This window comes from Varroa jacobsoni, unplaced genomic scaffold, assembly GCF_002532875.2.
Source record: "Varroa jacobsoni isolate VJ856 unplaced genomic scaffold, vjacob_1.0 scaffold_1376, whole genome shotgun sequence".
Taxonomy (NCBI): Eukaryota; Metazoa; Arthropoda; class Arachnida; order Mesostigmata; family Varroidae; genus Varroa; species Varroa jacobsoni.
The window spans coordinates 325,682-346,349 of NW_019214278.1; the positions used below are offsets into that span (position 1 = coordinate 325,682).

The 20,668-nt window shown below is 40.7% G+C and overlaps 1 protein-coding gene across 6 annotated transcripts in view; it reads left to right on the top strand.

Moving 5' to 3' along the window:
- The window catches only part of Epac (Exchange protein directly activated by cAMP), an 87,328-nt gene that overhangs the window by 37,172 nt on the left and 29,488 nt on the right, over positions 1-20,668 (top strand). For 5 of the 6 annotated variants that reach the window (XM_022848776.2, XM_022848780.2, XM_086972043.1 and 2 more), the window contains 8 exons: positions 2,015-2,228; positions 4,016-4,410; positions 4,608-4,754; positions 4,909-4,996; positions 7,935-8,118; positions 10,194-10,339; positions 10,678-10,754; positions 13,050-13,196. In XM_022848776.2, the coding sequence (XP_022704511.1) occupies positions 2,015-2,228; positions 4,016-4,410; positions 4,608-4,754; positions 4,909-4,996; positions 7,935-8,118; positions 10,194-10,339; positions 10,678-10,754; positions 13,050-13,196 (1,398 nt within the window). The remainder of the gene's footprint in view (positions 1-2,014; positions 2,229-4,015; positions 4,411-4,607; positions 4,755-4,908; positions 4,997-7,934; positions 8,119-10,193; positions 10,340-10,677; positions 10,755-13,049; positions 13,197-20,668) is intronic. The other variant, XM_086972042.1, reaches the window with a different exon arrangement.

Genomic DNA, 20,668 nt, shown 5'->3' on the forward strand with positions numbered 1-20,668 from the left:
GAACTAAATAAACTTATTAATATTTGTGTTCACACTGCGGGGTATCAAAATTTCAGCTTAAAATTGCCACTTGTTGTAGTAGTTCATGGGGTTGACTATAATGTCGGAGGAAAAAAAGTCGTTGTATCGGCTCATGATTTTCGCTACGCTACACGTATTGGCTTCATATAGTTGTTATGGCTACGGCTTTGTTTACGATACGCCTATTATTTTTTGATCAGTGTCACCATGAGCAGGTGGGGTAGCTCCAATGCGGATAAGTGTAGCCTGGGGTAACCTTTTATGGCCGTCTATCTGTCTTGGCGCAATCAGCACCGAAACAATCCATTAAACAGACATTCAAAATTTCAATGTGTCATATAGGTTCGAAGTAGAATTTAAGATGTATACACACATTTACATGCATGCCTGTTACACGATCTCGGCAACTGGACTCCGCTTATCGTGAAACAGTCGTTATTACCTCTATCTGAATCGTACTTGGTTAATGCTGCATCGCTGAGTGGCATTTACCTTTCGTTCAATGACTATCATGGCTTATGTTCTTTACTCTAGTTATTTATTTATCATTCTTGCTTGATAATACTTATTAAGAAGATCTAAACCGGACTGCCGACTGAACAAAGGGTTTGTCCAGTTGATCGGGTCTGAGTTCATGGATGCCTCGTTCTTACAAATCTATTTCTGTTGTTTTAGGGAGCGATTTTTCCTTTGTTTCTGAAAAAAAAAATAACTCACTGTGGAAGTTTCAAAAAATATACGTCCTACTTGTTGTAACGGCCCTTTTGTCGTAAGTCGGTGTTCACATCACAGGTTAAAACCGTAAAGATACACAACGAAAGAGCTTGATGTAGTACTACGCAGCGTAATAATCTCCACCTAAAAGCTGGCCAAAAATAAATGTTGAATAAATGATTCCTATTTTACAGAATGAACAAGTAGTAGCCTACGTATAAAGCGAAACGCTTAGTAAATTTGTTAATGTTTATTCGTAAAGATATCACAGAAAACCAATTAGAAAAAGACGTCGGTGTCAGCATATGCTGGAAGAACAAATGAGCAGCCATAGAATTCCCCCTGGTAACACTACTACTGGCATACTAAAGCGGAAATATTTTTAAATGAAATGAAAAAATATAGTAGATTGTTTTGTATCACTGCATTCTAATTCATTTAGTCACATGCCTAGTTAAACATGGCCCGTAAAAGCGTGTAAAAATTTTATCAGCTGATCAGCTAGAGATTAATGTAATTACGGCTTATCACCAACGGGCTATCAAGGTAGATACGGCTAGAGTTATTATTAGTTGAAATTTCGATTAGTTATCAGTGCGCTGTGGCAACGACATGACATGGGCGGCAAGGTGGCAATATTTCTAAAACTATAGCGAATACACATTTAAAAGGGGCGTAGCATGTGTCGATTTATGTAGGCTTACCGTTATATGCCGGCCCACAGAAAAAGCATCAGCGCTTATCAGCCCGCTTAGATTGTACGATTGTACTTGCTATATGTGAGAATATAAGGATACTTACTTATGACAAGAGTCTGCTAGCTGCTCAACAATTTTAAGGCCAATGAGGTATCTAACCTATGACAGGACAACGATATCTCTGCTGCGATACCACACAACGATTATCTGTTTATAACTACCTACGCAACAGTTATTATCATGGCAAATTGTTATTCAGAAAACAACAAAAAAAAACATTTAGACGTTTTTTCCATAGGCAAGTCAACTTAATACTACAGAAAAGAATTAATTGATTGCGGACAGTGAATAACTTATAGGAAAAGCGAGATAGAGTTTGGCAACAAAGTTTTGAATATATCCGGCCGCAAATAGATGAAAAGGACCATGATCACATATGCATAATAATAGCATTATGTTCGTTGTGTTAAAGGTCGATTTTTTAGACTCATTAGATTTTGTCTTTGGCCTATCATAAACCGCTGCTAAAATTTAATTATTCCTTAATAACTGGTCGATTGTTCTGCTTGCTCAATTTTCAGCGAAATGGTCACCTGATGGAGGATATTGTGTCACCCCTTAGCACGCTAAGGGGCATCACCCAGCACCACATCGGGCAGGGCCTTGCTAGCCATCAAGGGCACCCAGGCCATCCGAGACAAACGACACAGCTACTAATGAATCAGTCTGCCAGGCCGCCCCTTTCTGGTCTGGGCAGTCTTCAACCCGATTATATAAACAGCTCTAACCAGCCAGGTAGGTTCTTTATCTACAATACTGCACCCATAGCACGTTCGAATTAAAGAAAAAAATATATATATATACACCGGAGATCGGCAAATTCGATCGCTGCGGTACCAAGATGCATGGAAGGCTGCTGTACTGGAGAACTATTCCTTACGATAGACAACTATGCCACCTTTTTATTGATCGAATAGATTTCAATAAACGCAATCAATGGAGTTACTAAAATCGCCGGTGGTTTGCGCCCGCATAAATTATATTTACGCGGGCGTTACATTAGTATATATATTATGTTATTATTGTGTATACATAATATTATTATTATTATATTTTACGAAGTTTTAATGAAGCGTTATTATTAGTCTCATTAGAAGTTTCCGCACGTTTGCCGTACTTGCCATAAAAGGGGAAAGCAATCGGAGGAAACCTAGTATAGGAAATTATAGTTGGTTAGCCTTGAAATTTTCTTGTAATGCTGATTTCAGCTCAAGTCCAAATCAGAAACGGTCGCGTGTAAGAGATTACATTAGCTACATATAGATTTCTCTGACCCTTAAACCAAGAGGATGACGAAATCGAGGAGTTGTCGCTTCAACTTTCGTTAACGTAAATGCTATAAAAGAATTCTGTGAAAGTGAATTTAGATTTTTCATACGGACAAATCAATAAGATATTGTTCCTATTGCACATGTCACGCAGTAAGAGTTTTCCGTGCTTAAAATTTAAAAATTCGTAGTCATGTTGGCCTAAGATTAGCTCAGCCGTTTTGAACACCTTGCGGGATTGCGTACTCTAGTCCACTTTCTCCGTTTTTTATATTTATTCATTAAGTCCAAATTACCTTAAGGCATTTCACTTTCACCGTAATAAAGTAGCAGTAAACTATACTTTGTTTATTGTTGTGTTTCGCTCTATTTAGGCACTGATTTCAAATAGTTCTAATCATGTCCTTACTTGATATCGACCTTCATTTTATTCCTATCGACTATCGACGATAGACGAAGAACTATCGACGTTATATCAATAACCGTCAAACCCATAGTCTAAACATATGGGCATTCACTGGTTCATCCACCGGACGCGTTACAAGTTCTAGGTAAATTCTATCTACATGCAAAACAAATACTACAGAGATACATAGATATTATGCAAACAACAGTTTACTGCCACTTGCGTTTACAGCTTTTAGGAACCATGTTCTACGCTAATCCTGCCTTAGACTGGGTTTACCTCCATTCCTATGCATACTCGCATTAAGTCGCATTAGAGTAAGATCCACTAGAGCTATAATACCTAAAAAGTACCAGGGGCACTTTATAAAAGCGCTAGTTTCGAACCGCGTCTAGAGACAACCAAGTCTGTCTACAATAGCTTAAAACGGGTAGGCAGATGTTTGACAAAACAAAGATAGTGGCAGAAGGTGCTTAGCAATATGGACACCATATAGAAGAAGGATCCCACAGGTCAACGGTTTTGGGAGGAACACACGTACTGTGGATAAGAATTTTAGCTATAAACCACAAAACCATAGTCTGAGCACGTCCTTAGATTTGGTTTTTTCTAATTCGCATGGTGGATTATAATACGGCTATGAAGTACTGCTACCTAGAATATCTAAGGTCGCTGATCATCTCTGAAAGCTTCAGGTAGAACTAATTATTGTGAAAACAAACAGTGGTTCAACTGCTCGCTATTTCTATCTCAAACAGAGCTACGTATGATCTGTTAGATTTATTTATTAGATTATCTGTTATTTTTACCAACGCTTTTCTCCTATATGTTACTCGTGCATTTTACAGAGCCCTTTCGTCGCGCGTCGACGAATTCGGTTCGGCTTCCGGGCGAACAGTTTCAATTAAACAGCAATGTCGGCGCGCAACAGCCGACTTTAGGTCAACAACAGGCGCAGGACACGGGATCTGGAGAACTTCAGCAGGCTAACCCACAACACTCCCAGGTGGTGACAAGTGGCAGCACCCCCGCAGCGACATCTTTCTACCATCCCAACGGAAAGGGCCCGCCACAACAAAGCCAGCAGCAACAACAACAACAACAACTTCAACCCGTGGCACGACAGCAGCAGGAGCGACAAACACAACAACTAAATAATGCTCAGCAAATAATGCAACAACACCTGCAGCAATCTCAGCAGCTTCAGTCTCAACAAATTCAGCAGACACCGCAACAGCAACACGTACGTAATCGTGGGGTACCGCACCTCATTGTTCAATAGAAACCCCACACTAGCTTTAAGCATTATGCACATCAACTTCGTATCGTCTGTACCCGTTAAAACTTACCCCCCCCCCCCCCCCCAACCCGCAATTGGGCTTGACGAAGGAACAACGTTTTCCTTGTCCTTCTGTTTTCGTCTGCACGTGAAACGTTCAGCCGGTTATTGTTACACGAGCCTCGTGGGTGCTTCGAACTGTACTACTGTTCCAGGCGCCACAATTATTAAGGGATTGTCGAGTGAATCAGAATCGAGCGTTCCGAAGGTGTATGGTCGGCACCGAAATGGTCGACTGGCTATTGCACGTAAGCTATTGCAATCACACGAGTCAAATATAATTAGTATGAAAAACTATAGCTACCTAATCGATTATAGTAATAGATTATACCTACTTGTAATTATCACAGCTCATTTATTAGGTAAATGTAGTTGCAATTTTGCTAAGAGCTACGATTTCAGATGGGATCTACACATGTGCGACTCTCATCACGAGCTCAGGCTGCAGGAATGTGGCAGGTTCTTCTAGAAGAAGGATGCATCAACCATGGTGAGAACCGTGCGTGAAGACTATTGTATTCATATTATCTGTCTATAAACCTTTGCGGATTATTGTAAGTATACAACCAATTCATATTGCCTTACACTATGTCACGTGACATCGTACGCTTCGTATCACTGCGGAGGCGATTTGTGCTACAAACCCAATTCTTTATGAAACAAAAAAAGGATAAATGCATATACGACTCCACAAAGCATAACGGACGCATGTATTGTATCGGCAGTACCCTCGCGTAGAAGCAGGAAGTTACTGGGCACTGCCGTGCGGTTCGCAAACAATGGACGCCCACCGAATCTGCGAACCTTTTCATATTCGTAAAATAAGGCCAAGAAAAAGATAAAACCAAGTCAAGTTATATATAAGTTAGATAAGCAAGTATAAGCTAGCCAGAGATAAGCGCGCGCAATTCTGTGGCAACTGTAGTAGTCATGCATTTGGGCAGTAAACGCGGTCCAGCTGTTGGAGATGCAGCAGTCCCGTTGTAAGGTTGAATGCAACGCGAAATTGTTGCAGATTTCTATGAATATTCCACAACATGTCGCGGGCCACGTCGACTTCAACAGAACGAAACAGGTTCAACGTGACTTTCTTCTTGATCCTCAAACAGAGGTTGGCGCCCTTTAAAAGGCGGTTTCAGAAAACTACATTACGAAAATAGGACAGCACCGTACCTAGCATAGTTGACAGTGTGAGAACGAAGCCAAAGGATATCAGATATACCTACATAAATAGTAACTAGCTTATACAGCAGGCTACATCACTACCTTCAGCATCAAATGTACATATATGTATAGGCTATTGCTATCAATGACTGTATCATTTATTCATAGCTCCTCATAATAACTGCAATCGGCATGTAGCATTCTCTTGTGTTATAATTGCGCGGTTCATGAAACTTTAACCAGCCATAATTGACGATTCCGATCATCAACAGGCAGAAAGTATTAGATGACGGACGAATGAACATGCCCACGTTCTCCCTAAAACTAGTCAAGCACACAATGTTTTGTCGTTAGTACGGTTCTTCAAAAGAAAGAAGCTTGAAGACAAAATCAAGTCGCATTATCTAGTTCCGCAATCTCTGAACATGCTAATTTCGGCCGCGATTATGCTAGAAACGGCAATGCCGGTGAGTCAGCTTCGCTTGCCATTCTCCAATGAAGCTTCTGCTGTACAGCCCGTCCGGCTAGCTATGCGACATGCTGTTAGTAGCTACGCAACTTTACGTGGGAAAAGGTCGCATATCTCCGCTCTTTTGGAGCGTGCTTCATTGGGCATGTCGAACTGGGCATCTAGTGTGGCGCCGGTCACACGCTTACTAGGCCGGACTGGGAGTGGGCGTAAGCGACGAGCTTACCGAACAGCTAAGCGAAGTTTATAAGCACGCCGTCCGAACACCGACATATGTGCGACCAGGTTCGTTTATTATTGCTGTTACGAAGGTTGTAAAAAAAGGCACTGGATGTGTAGGCAGTTAGACGTGACGCGCACGGCCTCTTCTCTAAACAGGCAAACGATTCGAAGGCTAAGCTCAGATATCGTCTTCAAATGAAGGGGGTGGATACAAGCTGGGGAATACAGGTATCGAACGCTTTTTTCATTCTGAGAATTTCGTGTACAGTGAAAACTGACCCGTATCACAAAAACTACCCAGGTCTATTGATATTTTATTAGTTATAAACCAATTTTTACAAAAGCATTAAAGCATTCTTCGTATTTTACGACTTAGCTCAAAAATTCTATGTCCTCTCCGTTTTTGAACAATTACGTAAACAAGACAATTATCTTAAGGCTCCAAGAGATATATTCAGTGGCAGTTTACTAGACATTAAAACCCTATTAGCCAAATTCGCTATAGCGTGAGCCACGTGGTTAGATTCCCCAGTCCCCAGGCGTAGAGTTGTAATATAATCTTCTGTCGTTACTCCTTAACCAAGCAATTACAAAACTAAACGAGAACTTACGTTTTTTTGTGTCTCAAGTAAAATTTATCGCTTTGAATCACTAGCGTATTCGCTCAATGTTTAAAACGATGAGTGTTAAATTGAATGTTAAGCACATCCCACTAGGTTTTAATTTTCGGGCTAAGCCTTCCTGTACATCTACGTAGAAGAGACTTCGTGCTAATATATCTCAGCAAATGGCAAATCATAAAAAACCAAGCATACAAACATATTGTTTTTCTTTTCTTTCGATATATATACCCTCCGCCCCCCCTCCAGATCCGGCATTAAGATCCTATAACCTTTCCATTACGCTAGTAGATTTCCCTGAAGAGTTACCTAACTTTTGTCTCTTCGACTTGCCATGATGTCTTTATCTTCTTGACAAGTCAATAAGACTCATTCAGCAGAAATAGCGACTGTTTCAAATAAGCCAGAGTTGGGTCGGTGTTGCCTGACCGTCCTTTGGGTTGCTTGGATCCGATCAACGAAGATGTGGCATGGCTTGTTTAATGTACTGAGTTCCTGTCAGTCTTCGTAGTCATTGGCGTCTTATATTCCCACACACTACGCTCATGATCTATTGTTTAATTAATAGCTAAATAGAATGATCACCTTCCTGTTTCCAGAGGCTCTTACCATAACATCGAACGCCATGTACTTTATCTGCTCATATTGCTATTTAATTGTGTTTGGAGAGAACTGGTTGTCAGAATGCGGCTTTATCTGACATGCATCCTCAAAGATCCCTGTCATGGCTAACGAAACTGAATTACAGGCAACTTAAATAGCTGTGTCTTTTTACATATGCAGTATTAATTAAGGGCAGCACTAATGACTTGGTGCCATTGAAGTGGTAACACTTAGCCAAAACACTGCACAAGGTGTACGTTGATTTGAGCTAGAACTCAATAAACAATCATCAGTGAGTTTCTCGCTTACGTTTGTTCGTGTGTGTCTGTTTCGCGCAACAACGTTTTTAGTGACCGGAGAGCGTCAGTTCGAAGACAAGTATCTGTTCTACCGATTTCGCGAGGACGACACAACCCACCCCTGGTTACCGACCTCTGAAGAGCGCAATCAGGCGGAGTGCGAGCTCCAGGAATGCCTCGTGCTACTGATGCAGCTCGCCCCGGACGCCAATCTGCGTATGATACTCAGAAAGCCGTACGTATAACATTAGAGAGTACATACATATTAACCGTCAATTATCGAACTCACCGATCATCGATCAGAATACGATGCGTACACTTATTTGATCGTGTTTATTTAGATGTAGTTTAGTTTAATGAGCGGGAACTTTTTCAGCTCTAATAAATGAATTTTGTGTTAGAACTAAATACAGCGGCGGCAGAAACTACATAGGCACTTAACTGTGCGTAGAAATGCATATATATAAAACTGTGGGTGTGCAATGTTTCCGTAGAAACTAACGAGCGCAAAATGCTTTTGATCGCATTTTATCCTAGATGAATCAATAGACTGAGAGTTGGTTAGCGATAGTGAAAAGTAGACAGATCAAAAACTGAAATAGCAATTTTTTTTATAATCAATAAGCTTCAGTTTATTTCTATGCTTACGCGAGGAGTTCAGGTGGCGCCACCTTCTGTAGCGGGCGAGCCTCCGTAATGTCCACCTGGCGAGTACGGCTGTGCTAACACGATTGCCTTTGCCACCATATCTTCCACGTCAGTTCACTTGACGGCCGCGGACGTAGACGTCTATTAATCATATAATATACATGGTGCAAGGCGAAGCATGTATGATATAATTGCAATTAGTCTTCGAAATTGTTTCATGAAAAAATTTTAAATTTGTCATCATTCTTATCAAGTGTTGAGCAACTCTTTTCTCGGAACTAGTTTCGTTTGCTGTCGTAGTAAAATTTTCTAGTAATATTTTCCCGTAATGGTCTGCATTTTAGTTCAGGTTGCGACCCTGCTGTAGAGATTAAGTTGAAGTTAGGTTCTATCATAGATAATAGACTCGTTTGTTGACGCGAACAAAAGGTCTACCTCAGATTCTAATTGTGAAGTTGTATGGCGAGCGCCTAGCGGCTGCTCCGAACAAATCTTGCGCGTTTCATTCATCATTTCCAGCCATCGAAGCAAAAAAGCCAATAACATTTCTGACAGGATTTCCGAGTCCAACTGAAACGCCTGTGCGTATCGCAAGAGCTGATATATGCACGTGTAGGCACAATTGGCGCTTGATTGGAAATAGACATTCAAACTCAAGTGATTCTATCTTTTTTGAACTCTGCCGAGCGTCATCAGCTACAGCTTTAACGGTTCTGGTCGAGATGGCATGAGTGCCAGCATGCTTGAAAAGTGACGCATCCCTGACGCCAGTCCTCAGAGTTGCTATTGCTTCACAGTTTGTCAGATTTTTCAGCGTCACACATACACCCTCGGCATATTGCCAGCAGTCTACGTCATTTTTGAGAACAAGGTGCCACTTTATCGATAAGAGGACTCAAAGTAACCCCCAGAGCAGTATGAAATTACTTCACTCTAACCGACAAGTAGAAATAAATTTGGACACGTAAATTGAACTCTGTCTTATAGGCATGGACACCTCTTGCAACGTCAAACTAATATAACCATAAACCTCTAAAAGCGGATTGTAGCCACAGTCGTAACTCTTTGTGCTATATCATAAATAGAACTAGACAATAAAATTCAATATTGCGCTTAGGCGTGAGTTTAGAAGAGGTATTGACGAAAGGTTGAATCAAACGGATCAGACCCTTCATGTCTGTAGGCTGACTCGTTTGCCGTTCGGTGAAATCGATGTCGCCGAAAAAATCCTGAATCCAACATTTATCATATCAGGATATAAAATAATGCCCGTCACCCATAAAAACTGAGGAAAGTTCGTGTGTGACCGACTTTGCCTCTCGATATTATATTCAGCTAAGTACGGTAACGACGACTTGGCCACGTCACGATTCGGAGAAAGAACAGCAACTGCAACGTAGTCTTACTCTTAGACAATACACAATATAGAGTCGAAGCAGTAAACTGAAAATGGAAATAATATATTGATAGCTTAAGAAGATAGGCCCTCTTTTACGGCGGACAAGGTCTTTCCAACTGGAGTTCTATTTGGTACAATTAAAGTATCAAGTTTTCCCTGGTCGATCCTCGACGTGGGGTGCTTTTCGCCTCTGGAGTCGTGACGTTCGGTTGGGTAAGTTACTTGTCTGTTGCATCTGAATGTTGCTTTTTGTCCTGTTACAGTCCTTCGGAGCGTCGCAAGGACGATTTGGACACTATCTACGAGGAGCTGACTCGAATCAAAGCACTTTCGCATTTATCTAATTCAGTCAAGAGGGAGCTCTCCGGCGTCATGGTTTTCGAATCGCATCCCAAGCGTGATACTGTCTGTAAGTAATCATTGCTAAACCTACCATGAAAACACGTATTAATCCTTATTCGGAACTTTGCTTCAATGCCATGCTGGAATCTGTGGTAACCACTCTATTGGTGCTATATATTATACTTCATAATGTTACGTAAATGTAATCACATATCAGATAAGTGAATGGCGGCATAACGAATCAGCGTTTGCTAACCACAAGCCCAGTTCTTTACCGTCTACACGGGGATTTCTAGCGGTAAAAATAGAATCATAATTAGAAATAGTTTCTAAAAGGTGCTACATGATTACGTGCCAAGGCTGCAGCCTAACACGTATTTTATGTTTTCATCCGATTCATTTCAGTGTTCAACCAAGGAGACGAAGGCAAGTCATGGTACATCATCCTCAAGGGATCCGTAAACGTAGCTATATATGGCAAGGTAAAATTTGATTTTAGTCCACTTCGTGGTCGACTACGCATCTTCAAGTCGGGCACATTTCGTGTCTATAGAATAAAATATCGCGATTAAAATTGTAATCTAATTATAAACGAGCACAATCTGATATATATGATCTTATAAAAATTATTTTTAAGGAGAAATTACCGAAAAGATTATGCTCGTATTTCTTTGTTTACACCCCTCAAAAAATTTAGAATATGGATCGCGATTCTCTCATTATATAATATTACTGCAGGTCCTACGTTCTTTTTTAATTATAGTGTATAAACAAACCATTACGTTCGCTGGTAAGCCTCGTTCTTTTTGACCCTTTGAACAGACTGAATGTATATATTTAACGGCCACGTTTTCACACCTGCGTTGTCTGTGCTATATCTTCCAGGATGATCGTATTGGTTTCATTTGCCCGCAGAAGCTTTTCATCGCTAATATTTCTTTTAATTGGCTATTGTTAGTGACGCTATGCAGTCGTCCGATATATATGGTAATATATCAAAATATTGATAAACAATCAAGCAAGATTGGAGCCTTCTCTCAAACCTGTTCTACTTTTCCATATAAAAGCAATTGAATTATCAGTATTGAATAAGCTACAATCATGGTATGGGTATGGTAACGGGTACCCTGGAAGATCAACGGTCTGCTATAGCACCGTTCTCCTGTAGGACGAATATACCGTATGCCACTCGAGATAACGAGGCGATTACCATGGAGGATGTTCTGCATGTCCGACTTGAAAGCGTATTGTTTCCTCTGGGTTTTCTGAATGGCGGTAGGCATTGTGTCCGCCGTTAATCTTGGCCGCCGTCGTAAGAGCGTTTGCTTATTCGGAGTAAACTGGATGCTTTGGAACTGCATGATGATCCATCGCTTTCTGCAGATGCCTGCGTCAACAGCGAACTTCGTTTGTCATTGTTGGAGACAACTGCCGCTTTCGTCGTTGGCTCTAAGTCATTAAGATGAATCAACCTAGTCGACGGCTGGTAGCGATTTCTGACATTTTGCATTGGTTATTGATATATTGGCTGCGTATAGAGCTAGCTATTGGTTGAAACATGGTTCTTCCTTCACCGACAACTGGATCGTTGCTGTGATATTGTACTTATCCTGAAAAAGAATCTATTTCCCCTTTCATTTAGGGACAGGGTAGTTTCTAAAAATCTGTATGATTTTCCTTCAGCTGGTATTTTACACTGTCCTTGTATTAATTGTTTAGGCTTCAGGATGTCCCCATGAAAATGTGCCTATTGTATTTTTAGGCGGATTAACTATCGTTAAATTTTGCCTCGCAGTCGCGTTATAACATTCAGTTTGAAGTCCAAATATGTGGACTTCGAAACAACTGCTCTGGAATTTTGAACGTCTTCTTCTGAACGCAGAAAAATTAGTGTAAGACACTAAATTTTTTCTAATACCTGATTAGTTAATCCTCTAGCTCTACATTGCAAACAGGTTTGACGACACTGGACTGTCCTATCATTATCATGTTGTAATAGTATTGCCATTTGCGAAGCTTGTTTACCCTCATCAAGACATTCACGTAACAGCAGCAACAACAGCAACGCATCGTCCATTCATTAGCTGTTTAGTAACGGCAGTCAACAGGCTTTGACGCGAGTGTTGCTATACCGTAACCGTTTCCGCATATTTACTTATAATAGTCGAACGATTACTGTTTTCAATGACCCAACATTGTTCCTTCCCGGAACCATGTTAATACTACCTCACCTGTATGGAAAAGCGTGTTTACTCTTGACTCGGACGTTTCGTATTTATTGTAACTCAAGCCAGACCCCACCAGAACCCCGACATCTTTTTGCTCTAAGTCAATGAGCACTGAACTGGCTTTTAGTCCAACTTCTATTCAAAAGTGTACAAATACTGATGTACAGGCATCCATAGTCGACGCGTTCGAAACGGTACTACTTGAACAACACTAACGCAACAAAATGAACATAATAATATAAACAAACAAAACGGATAATTGTATGAAACATCAATTTCGGCCAATATTGTATCGTAGCTGTTATTGTTGCTGTTAGTGTTTTTATCGCGCAAACAAGCGTGCTTCGTAGTTTGCTTCCTCAGACCGACTCAACCATGACCAACACAGATCTGCCGCGTACTTTTGGGTCCTCCAGCTTTACTATTACGCTTGTGCAACGAACTTCAATTCAATCAAAGATTCGGGTGTTGAGTTTTTTTCTTCTGTCGTTACTTTTACGTCTAACGTTCATTTTCATTGCAATTTTTTCTGCCCGTCTGTGCGTTTAGGGTGTCGTCTGTGTGTTGCATGAAGGAGACGATTTTGGAAAACTGGCCTTGGTCAACGACGCGCCAAGAGCTGCGACCATTGTCACGCGCGAGGAAAACTGCCACTTTCTACGTGTTGACAAGCACGACTTCAACCGTATTCTCAGAGTGAGTAGTAGCTAAAGGCAATTTTCGACTGCTTCGTCGTCGTGACTAGTGGCTTAGGATAGGTAGGCTGGGATAAGATCGATCTGTACTATGTTGACCTGTGTCCGGTAAACTAATTATTGCTTAGAAATTAGCTACTTGGTTATTGCACTGATCTAGGCAGTCAAGAAGTCTATCTATATTTTTCACTATAGAAATCTCACATTGTTTGATTAATGTCTCTCTACATATTTTACATATACATACTCCCTACATACATACAATTTTTTTCAGTACATTAGGTTACTTAAAACGACGATCTCTGAACCTTATCATATATTTACAAAAATTTGTTAAATATCGTACACAACGAGATTGCTATCGTATAGGTACTGAGGACATGCCTTTTTTAAATTTCGGTCGAATCTCAAATAGTTTTACGTGTTGCACTATTTAACATTTTCAACGCTGCCAGCGTACTCGAGGGGCAGCTATAACAAGATGACCGTTACTAGTGTTATGAAGATTCTTGTGGACTTCAGTGATTACGTATTCTTTTTTATCTTTCATAATATATAGAATTATTCAGTCAAATGCATTTTATTTGGTTATTTAGTATTCAGGAAAAGCTATAGACTGGCACGACTTAGACGATCTTCGTCACTATAAAAACAAATTTACGTCGACTCAAACAGCAACATTTGCGCTACAGTTTTTATTTGCTCTCCTCTTTAGCCATACATCCATTAACGGAAGTGCTTGACAGCTGTGTAACGCTTTTTTGTAGACACATTTAGTAATTAACACAATTTGGATCACACGCAAAATGAATAAACATATCTATAAAAATCTGTATATATATACATTCAAATAGAGTAATTAAAATTGAAACTTCCCCGCTTCAGCCTTGCTGATATTGTCTTCGGCATCATGGACTGAGAAAGACCCAACCCAATTGCTGGACGGATTCGTAGACCACTCTAGTGACATCATCCAATAGATGATTACATATAAAAGAAGTATAGCTGGCTCACAAAAGCACACAGGGCGCGAGTTTTCTATACGTTTTGTTGTGTAGTCGCAGCCGTAGTAGTTTTTTATATAAACGGCGGGCAGGTAGACAGTAAACCACGACAGTGAAACTGGCGATAGAGCGAGCGAGGAGTTCCCATTAGTTATTTCTACCTCATTATAGGCAAAATTTAAAGAAAATTAAACGTTCTAACCATCAGCTTTAACATTATCATTCTAATTAGGCTGCAACTATATGATTGATAAGCAATCATACTTTGACCGGTTGCACTAATCTGGTATATAATCTCAAAAAACAGAATTATACAAAAAAAAAAAAAACGCAACAATATTTCTAGGAAATAATAAAATAAACTATGTAACAGGCAGAAATCGCGCTCATTAGTAATGAGTTACCCCAGTTTGAACTGGTAGTTGTCAAACAAGTGGTGTGTGAATAAGCGGCTTACTAGCTCGCTAGAACTTTTTTTTTCTAAAAGTCAACTTTGTGTTTTTATCTCAAATATCGATAGTCTGGTTTTCATCCGAAGGGTCTATTATCGCGCTGACCATCTGATTCGTACTGCAATTGAACCTTACTAAAAACAACCGATACAGATATCAGTGCAGTAAAAAGACTAGACAACAACGTCATTATCTTACACCGCGCGAGAAAATGCATCGTCGAAGGCCGCTGAAACAAACTGAAGTCTAGGAGTCGCTCTAAATGTAATTTTTTTTTGACATTCAAATGCTTTTAGCTTCACCTGAGCCGCGCCTCGAATAATTGTTTGCTAAATATTTCGAATTGATTTCTATCGATCCTCTGAGGCTAATAGCGAAGCTCGACTTATAGCGAGCAGCTGGTCGCTATTATCATAACAAACAATATATACACCTTAATCTGAATAGTACGAATGTTTTTTTGTCCTGGGTGATTGCCGTTGTCGCTTTTCTGAATGAGCTCACCGGACATTTTTATCGCTTAGCGTAGCCGTCCCGATATTACAGTCGACAGCCCTGGCTTTTAAAGGAGCTACGGCACGGGTCAGTCAAACAGCGCCACCCACTTGTTCTATTTGTCCTGTAACAACAACATCTACACACTACGAATTATAGTAGCTCAATCAATTGAAAACAATGTATGATGTTGTTACGACCCTCTAGTGCCGTTTAGATTTAGAGGGCAGAATTGAACTCGTCGGAGCAGTCATTCGAGCGAAGGTATTGTATTCGGCATCCGTGCACTGACGGCTAAATAGGCCCCAGCGCGAAACGCGCGATCAACGTTCTGTCGCGCATATGCTTTCCAAGCAAAACCAGCGGCAGCGATCGTTTTAATAGTACCTGCCGGCTTTGTCGTTCACTGCGCACTCCGCTCCAACCAACCAGGCATCGAAGAAGCCAGCTGTTCATTGAATCGAAATGCTGGTAGGCGTAAGTAATTCATGAATACATGAATTCGTGTTGCTGCAAGAGAACAACAATGACACGAATATTAGCGTGTACACGTCACCTAAATGAATTAACAGCAAATCCGTTTCCTCACATGTTACAAATATGGCCGAAGGTGTTGGGTTCGATCCTCACCTGAGACATGATTATCTATTTCTTTTTTCTTTGACCTAGTTCTTTATTTGGGCTGTACGTGTAATTACGTTTAATTAGCTCTCACGACGCGTGGCTACGGCATGAAACGCGTGCACTTGACGGCACCTAAAGTAACATCTCACATTATAGCACTGTTCGAAGGGTTTAAAGGGAAGGAAGCCATAAGAGCTTCCTGGTGTTGCAGGATCGTCCAAAGGTAAACCCAGCGTTTTTGCTAGTGCACTCCTTACTCGCGGCGTTCATATTCTTATGCATTCCACTCCTAGATAGCTTTCCGTTCTATGGGAAATCTTTTACTGAATTAACGGCACCTTTCAAGTGTTACTTGGTCATTATACAAGTACGTGTTATTTATCGAACGAACAGCGTTGGTAGATTATGATTATTTTTCTCGTGCGTAGTTTATTCGAAACTGGTTCTTTACGCGCCACAAGCAACATCGCCTATTGGTTATGACAGATTTCAGACCCTACAAAGAAGATTTAGAGCATTCTGCTTTTTATTCACTAGTAATAAATAATTTAATCTGTAATTTTACATTTGTGACCTCATCAAGGTAATTCTAGTCTATCTAGTCTATAGTTCAAACTATTGGCGTCACAGCTCTCTTTTTCGTTACATGCCTTACGCATTCGAGTATACGATAAACACAAAAGATTAGGGGGCGAACAATCAAGATCACGACGAGGTCGGTACGATGATTCGCCCACAATAACATTTCCACGTGCGTGCATTTACAACGGCAGTAGTTAAATCCTACGGGACAAGTACTGATTACGTTTCATTCTGGATTTGAGAATAAAGTAAGATCATTAGAGGTCGGTTGGCTAGAATCTAGCAGTGTTCATTTGATCCTCTATACAAATCGTTTTTTTCCCTGTTAGCCGCTGCTTGGGTGCCCCGGATTCCCAGTTTTTTTTTTTTGGGGTTCTGACAGGAAATGCGCCAGTTCTTATTTTGAATGGGAAAAACAAAATGCTGAAATTACCGGCAGCAAGAAAGTCGGATTCGTCTCTATAGAACGCGCGGACATATGTCGGAAGCAGCACGCCGCCGCTCCTGCCCCGCTTGGGAACTGATCCACAAACGATGTCGTTCCTTCGTTTGTCGACCAGCCTGCGTTTCTTGGCTGGTCCAGTAAGGAGACACACGGTAGCAAAGCAAATCCAAAAGACATGGTGCACGTCTTTGTCAGCCTCTAGAGTGAAAACTCGATAAAAGTAGTACGTTTCCTTTCTGCTTCTTGGTGACGCAATGACATGTTGAGTCTCCCTTTTTTAGTTCAATACTTATATAGAAGAGAGTGATCTTTTTTGTCTATAGTCATCAAAAAATTGCATAGAAAGTTGCATAGAAGAGAATTGGAATACACACGGAAAATACAACGTATTAAGGTACATCTATGGCAAAAAGACGTCTTGATCCCCACGTTCGTAGATATCGTTAGTAGCGCGTGCCCTTTACAGTATTTTGTTATCGATCATCAAGTATTTAATGTAGTACGATAGTAAAAATTACTTCGAAGTACTATAAAAATGCTGTACATCTAGTGCACAAACTGGGTTTGTACACAATTTGCTGTCAAATCACAAATACCGACCGCATTGACTCGGTCCTGATTTAAGACAACTAGTAAATGAATTTACCGTACACGCTGGTCCTGAAATCAAATTTTTGGATCTTCAGCCCTTCAGTACGGCCTATATCCTGCGATTCCGACGAGATTGTTCCGGTAATAATGTTTCGTAAGACATTGTAACTCGCGACTGCTTTTGTAGGGTTTCTGGCCATACATAGTAGGTGCATTTTTTTTCTGTCAATACAAACGATTAGCAGCGGAGGTACAACTGGCATCGAGATATGCATTTCTACATCTGTTTGCATCGGTAGGAGTTCACGGTAAGTTTACTCAAAACCGCATATTTAAATGCCTCCGTGGTGGGGGGCCATCACGCCAACGCTCGTATATTTTGTTCAGATTATTTTCGTCCGCTAATACAGCGCCAGCGATATGCTTAGTTTGTCGTAAACTCTATTTCAGACCAGGCAGTGCACGCAATGCCCATAAATGGAAACATCAGGCCTAAACATGCAACCGATACATGCGAATTCGTAGGCAAGAATTCCTAGTTGGTCCTTTTTGCATATCATTTATTATACGTGTTATCGCTCTGGGGTTTAGAAGTGAACAGAGAAAGCGACGACATTAACCAGAACCGATGGAGGTATTATCGACGGTTTGATCGTGCGCTCACGTATTTAATCCTTTTCTTTAGCGCCAGATCACATCGCCTTGGACTTGGACGGAACAGAGTTAGAAGCGAGCTGAGTTTCCTTGAGAAATGATCAAGACGCTTGTTATGCGATTTCATTGAACGACCGAGGTTTCTAGTCTACGGACATTGTTATCCCTTGTTGTTCGCGCAGCCTATAGAACATAATGTGAATGAAATGTGCTTGTTATTACGATTATTGTCTCTACCTTTTCTATGGCCCGATAGAATTACTGAAAATTCATTGAAAATATCTGAAATTTTCAGCGTGTGCTTCTTCTTAAATCGTTTCATTATTCGATTAATTCCAAACATCGCGACCGTCATCGATCCTTGTCACTTTGAGACCTTTGTTATTAGCAAAGCTCAAGCACAGTAACCGTTCTTTGTTGATTTCGTAAAATTCAGACACAGTCAACTGGAAATAAACTAGTTGACTTAACATATGAAGTAAAATTTGCACTTGCAATTAAACTCAAACGTACGTAAAAATGGTCGACGATTCATTACTGTACACGGCATAGTTGGGACTTGATACAATCATTCTACAGAGCCGGTGACTCCCGAAGTAGATCACCGGCACGGATTTTCGGTTTGCTTAAGTGCTATATATTTTGTCAGCACCGACGGCTAAAATCGGCATGCGCAGATGCTCGACGACCAGTGGCATCAATTCGAATAACAATGGAGTTAATAGTTTTTCCCTCTGATGAAATCTACCAATGAAAGTATTTTGTTTACCATCTAGTATGGCAGTTCCAAGTATCTGCGAGCAAATATAGTATAATGTTCTCCTATAATACATCCACATGTGGAAATCGTAGTCGTTATCGTCCTTGCATCAGTACGTATCGCACTCGCATTGGATAGCAGCTGCTTGAAATCAAAATAACCCATGAAGAAGGTGCATATCTAGCTTGTACTTGTAGCTTAGCAGTGCGCATGAAACCGTTGGGCTATGCGGTCGGCATTTCGCGCCCACAATGTAACGCTTTATAGATTTCGTCGATGTGTTGCCTAAGGATATTTCTTTATATAGGCCGGCATATAGGCTGAACCCTAATTCAACATGTATTCGGTGTTGTTTTCAGTGTCATTGGACTGGCATAAATTCACGTCTTTTTCTCATCCCTTATCGACATCAATGAAGAAGGATCAGCTTGAGCTTGTCGCTTTGTTCTTTCAATCATACACCACCTTCTACGCGTTGCAGATATACGTGTTTATGTCTCAATATTTTGAACGCTTCTGTGCGTATTGCGACGCTCTGATCCGTTTGGCAAGCAGTGTCTTATAACTTAACGGAACTGTCTGTGTGGCCGGCCTCACAACACAATTTAACATACAAGACAAACAAGCATATATCCAAAAAGAATAGTGGTTCATTCTCCAACGATTTGGCCTGTCGACAGCTGGTCGTCGGGGGCCTCCCTTCCCTCCCCTGACAACGAGCGATAGAAAGCCCATACAACCCACGACTAACTGGGCTTCATCATTGTTCGCATGGCTATCGGTATAGTTTTAGCGCAACTAGGAGGTTCCAGCGAAGTAGAAACGAACGCCGAAAATGAGAGAAAACACAGATAATGAACTAAGAAGCCGCTACAAATTTTCTGACAGAGGAAAAACTTCGCACAGCGAGTGCCGCTTGCCAAATGAACCTAGACGACCGAGTTTATGGATTATAAGCTGAAAAATATAAGAAAGGTACACGCTTAACATAAATCAAACCGCCAAAAAATGCATCCACTAAAATGCTATTGCAAAATGGTCTTTCTATGCATATCCCCAAGTATGGGATCTATCCCGTCGCATCCCATCGACATATGGTACAATGTCGGTAAATGTCCTACTTGTTATGTAACGACATCACCCCGGCTCCATGTCACTGTATAACACGTCTGCACGTAATAAACGTTCAGTTTTATTTATGAAAACAACTGTATGGGTAGATATTCTTTTGCTTTTTTATCTTTTGACCGATATAATCGATGTCCTAGTATTTCCCTTATTTTCTACGCGCATATGGCATTTGCGTATCTGTCATACAAAGCATTACTGTGTATCACATTATGGACAACAAAGTTGTATTTATTCATTAAACAATGTTCACTACGGCAAAGCTTTCATTCAGGATTTGATTGGGCCTCGCGAGAAACTTTCGTCTAAGGATTTGGGTGTTATCTCAATTAAAATATTATGAAAGTTATCATTTCCTGCTAGATACATACTAATTTAAAACAAAATTTAGCTACAACGTTGAGACAACCACAGTCAGCTTCAATTACCATAGGGCTATCTATATTTGTACACCCGTGTACATGTGTGCCCGTGGACGTGCTCATTCTATCGAACACTCTCGATGTTAGCACCGCAAAGTAGCTTTAGATGTAACTAATGAACATGTAGTTCAAAATGAACTTCTATCATATTCTATTGAAAACGATCATAATTGAGCACCGTTTGCTGACTGATTGATAAGAGAAAAGGCCCCCACAAGATGAAAATCAACGGGGCTTTCATCATAAAATCATAAAACTTTAGGCTAGAAGGACGGTGATAGTGGCTTAGACTGATTTATCATGAAATCGGTCTAAG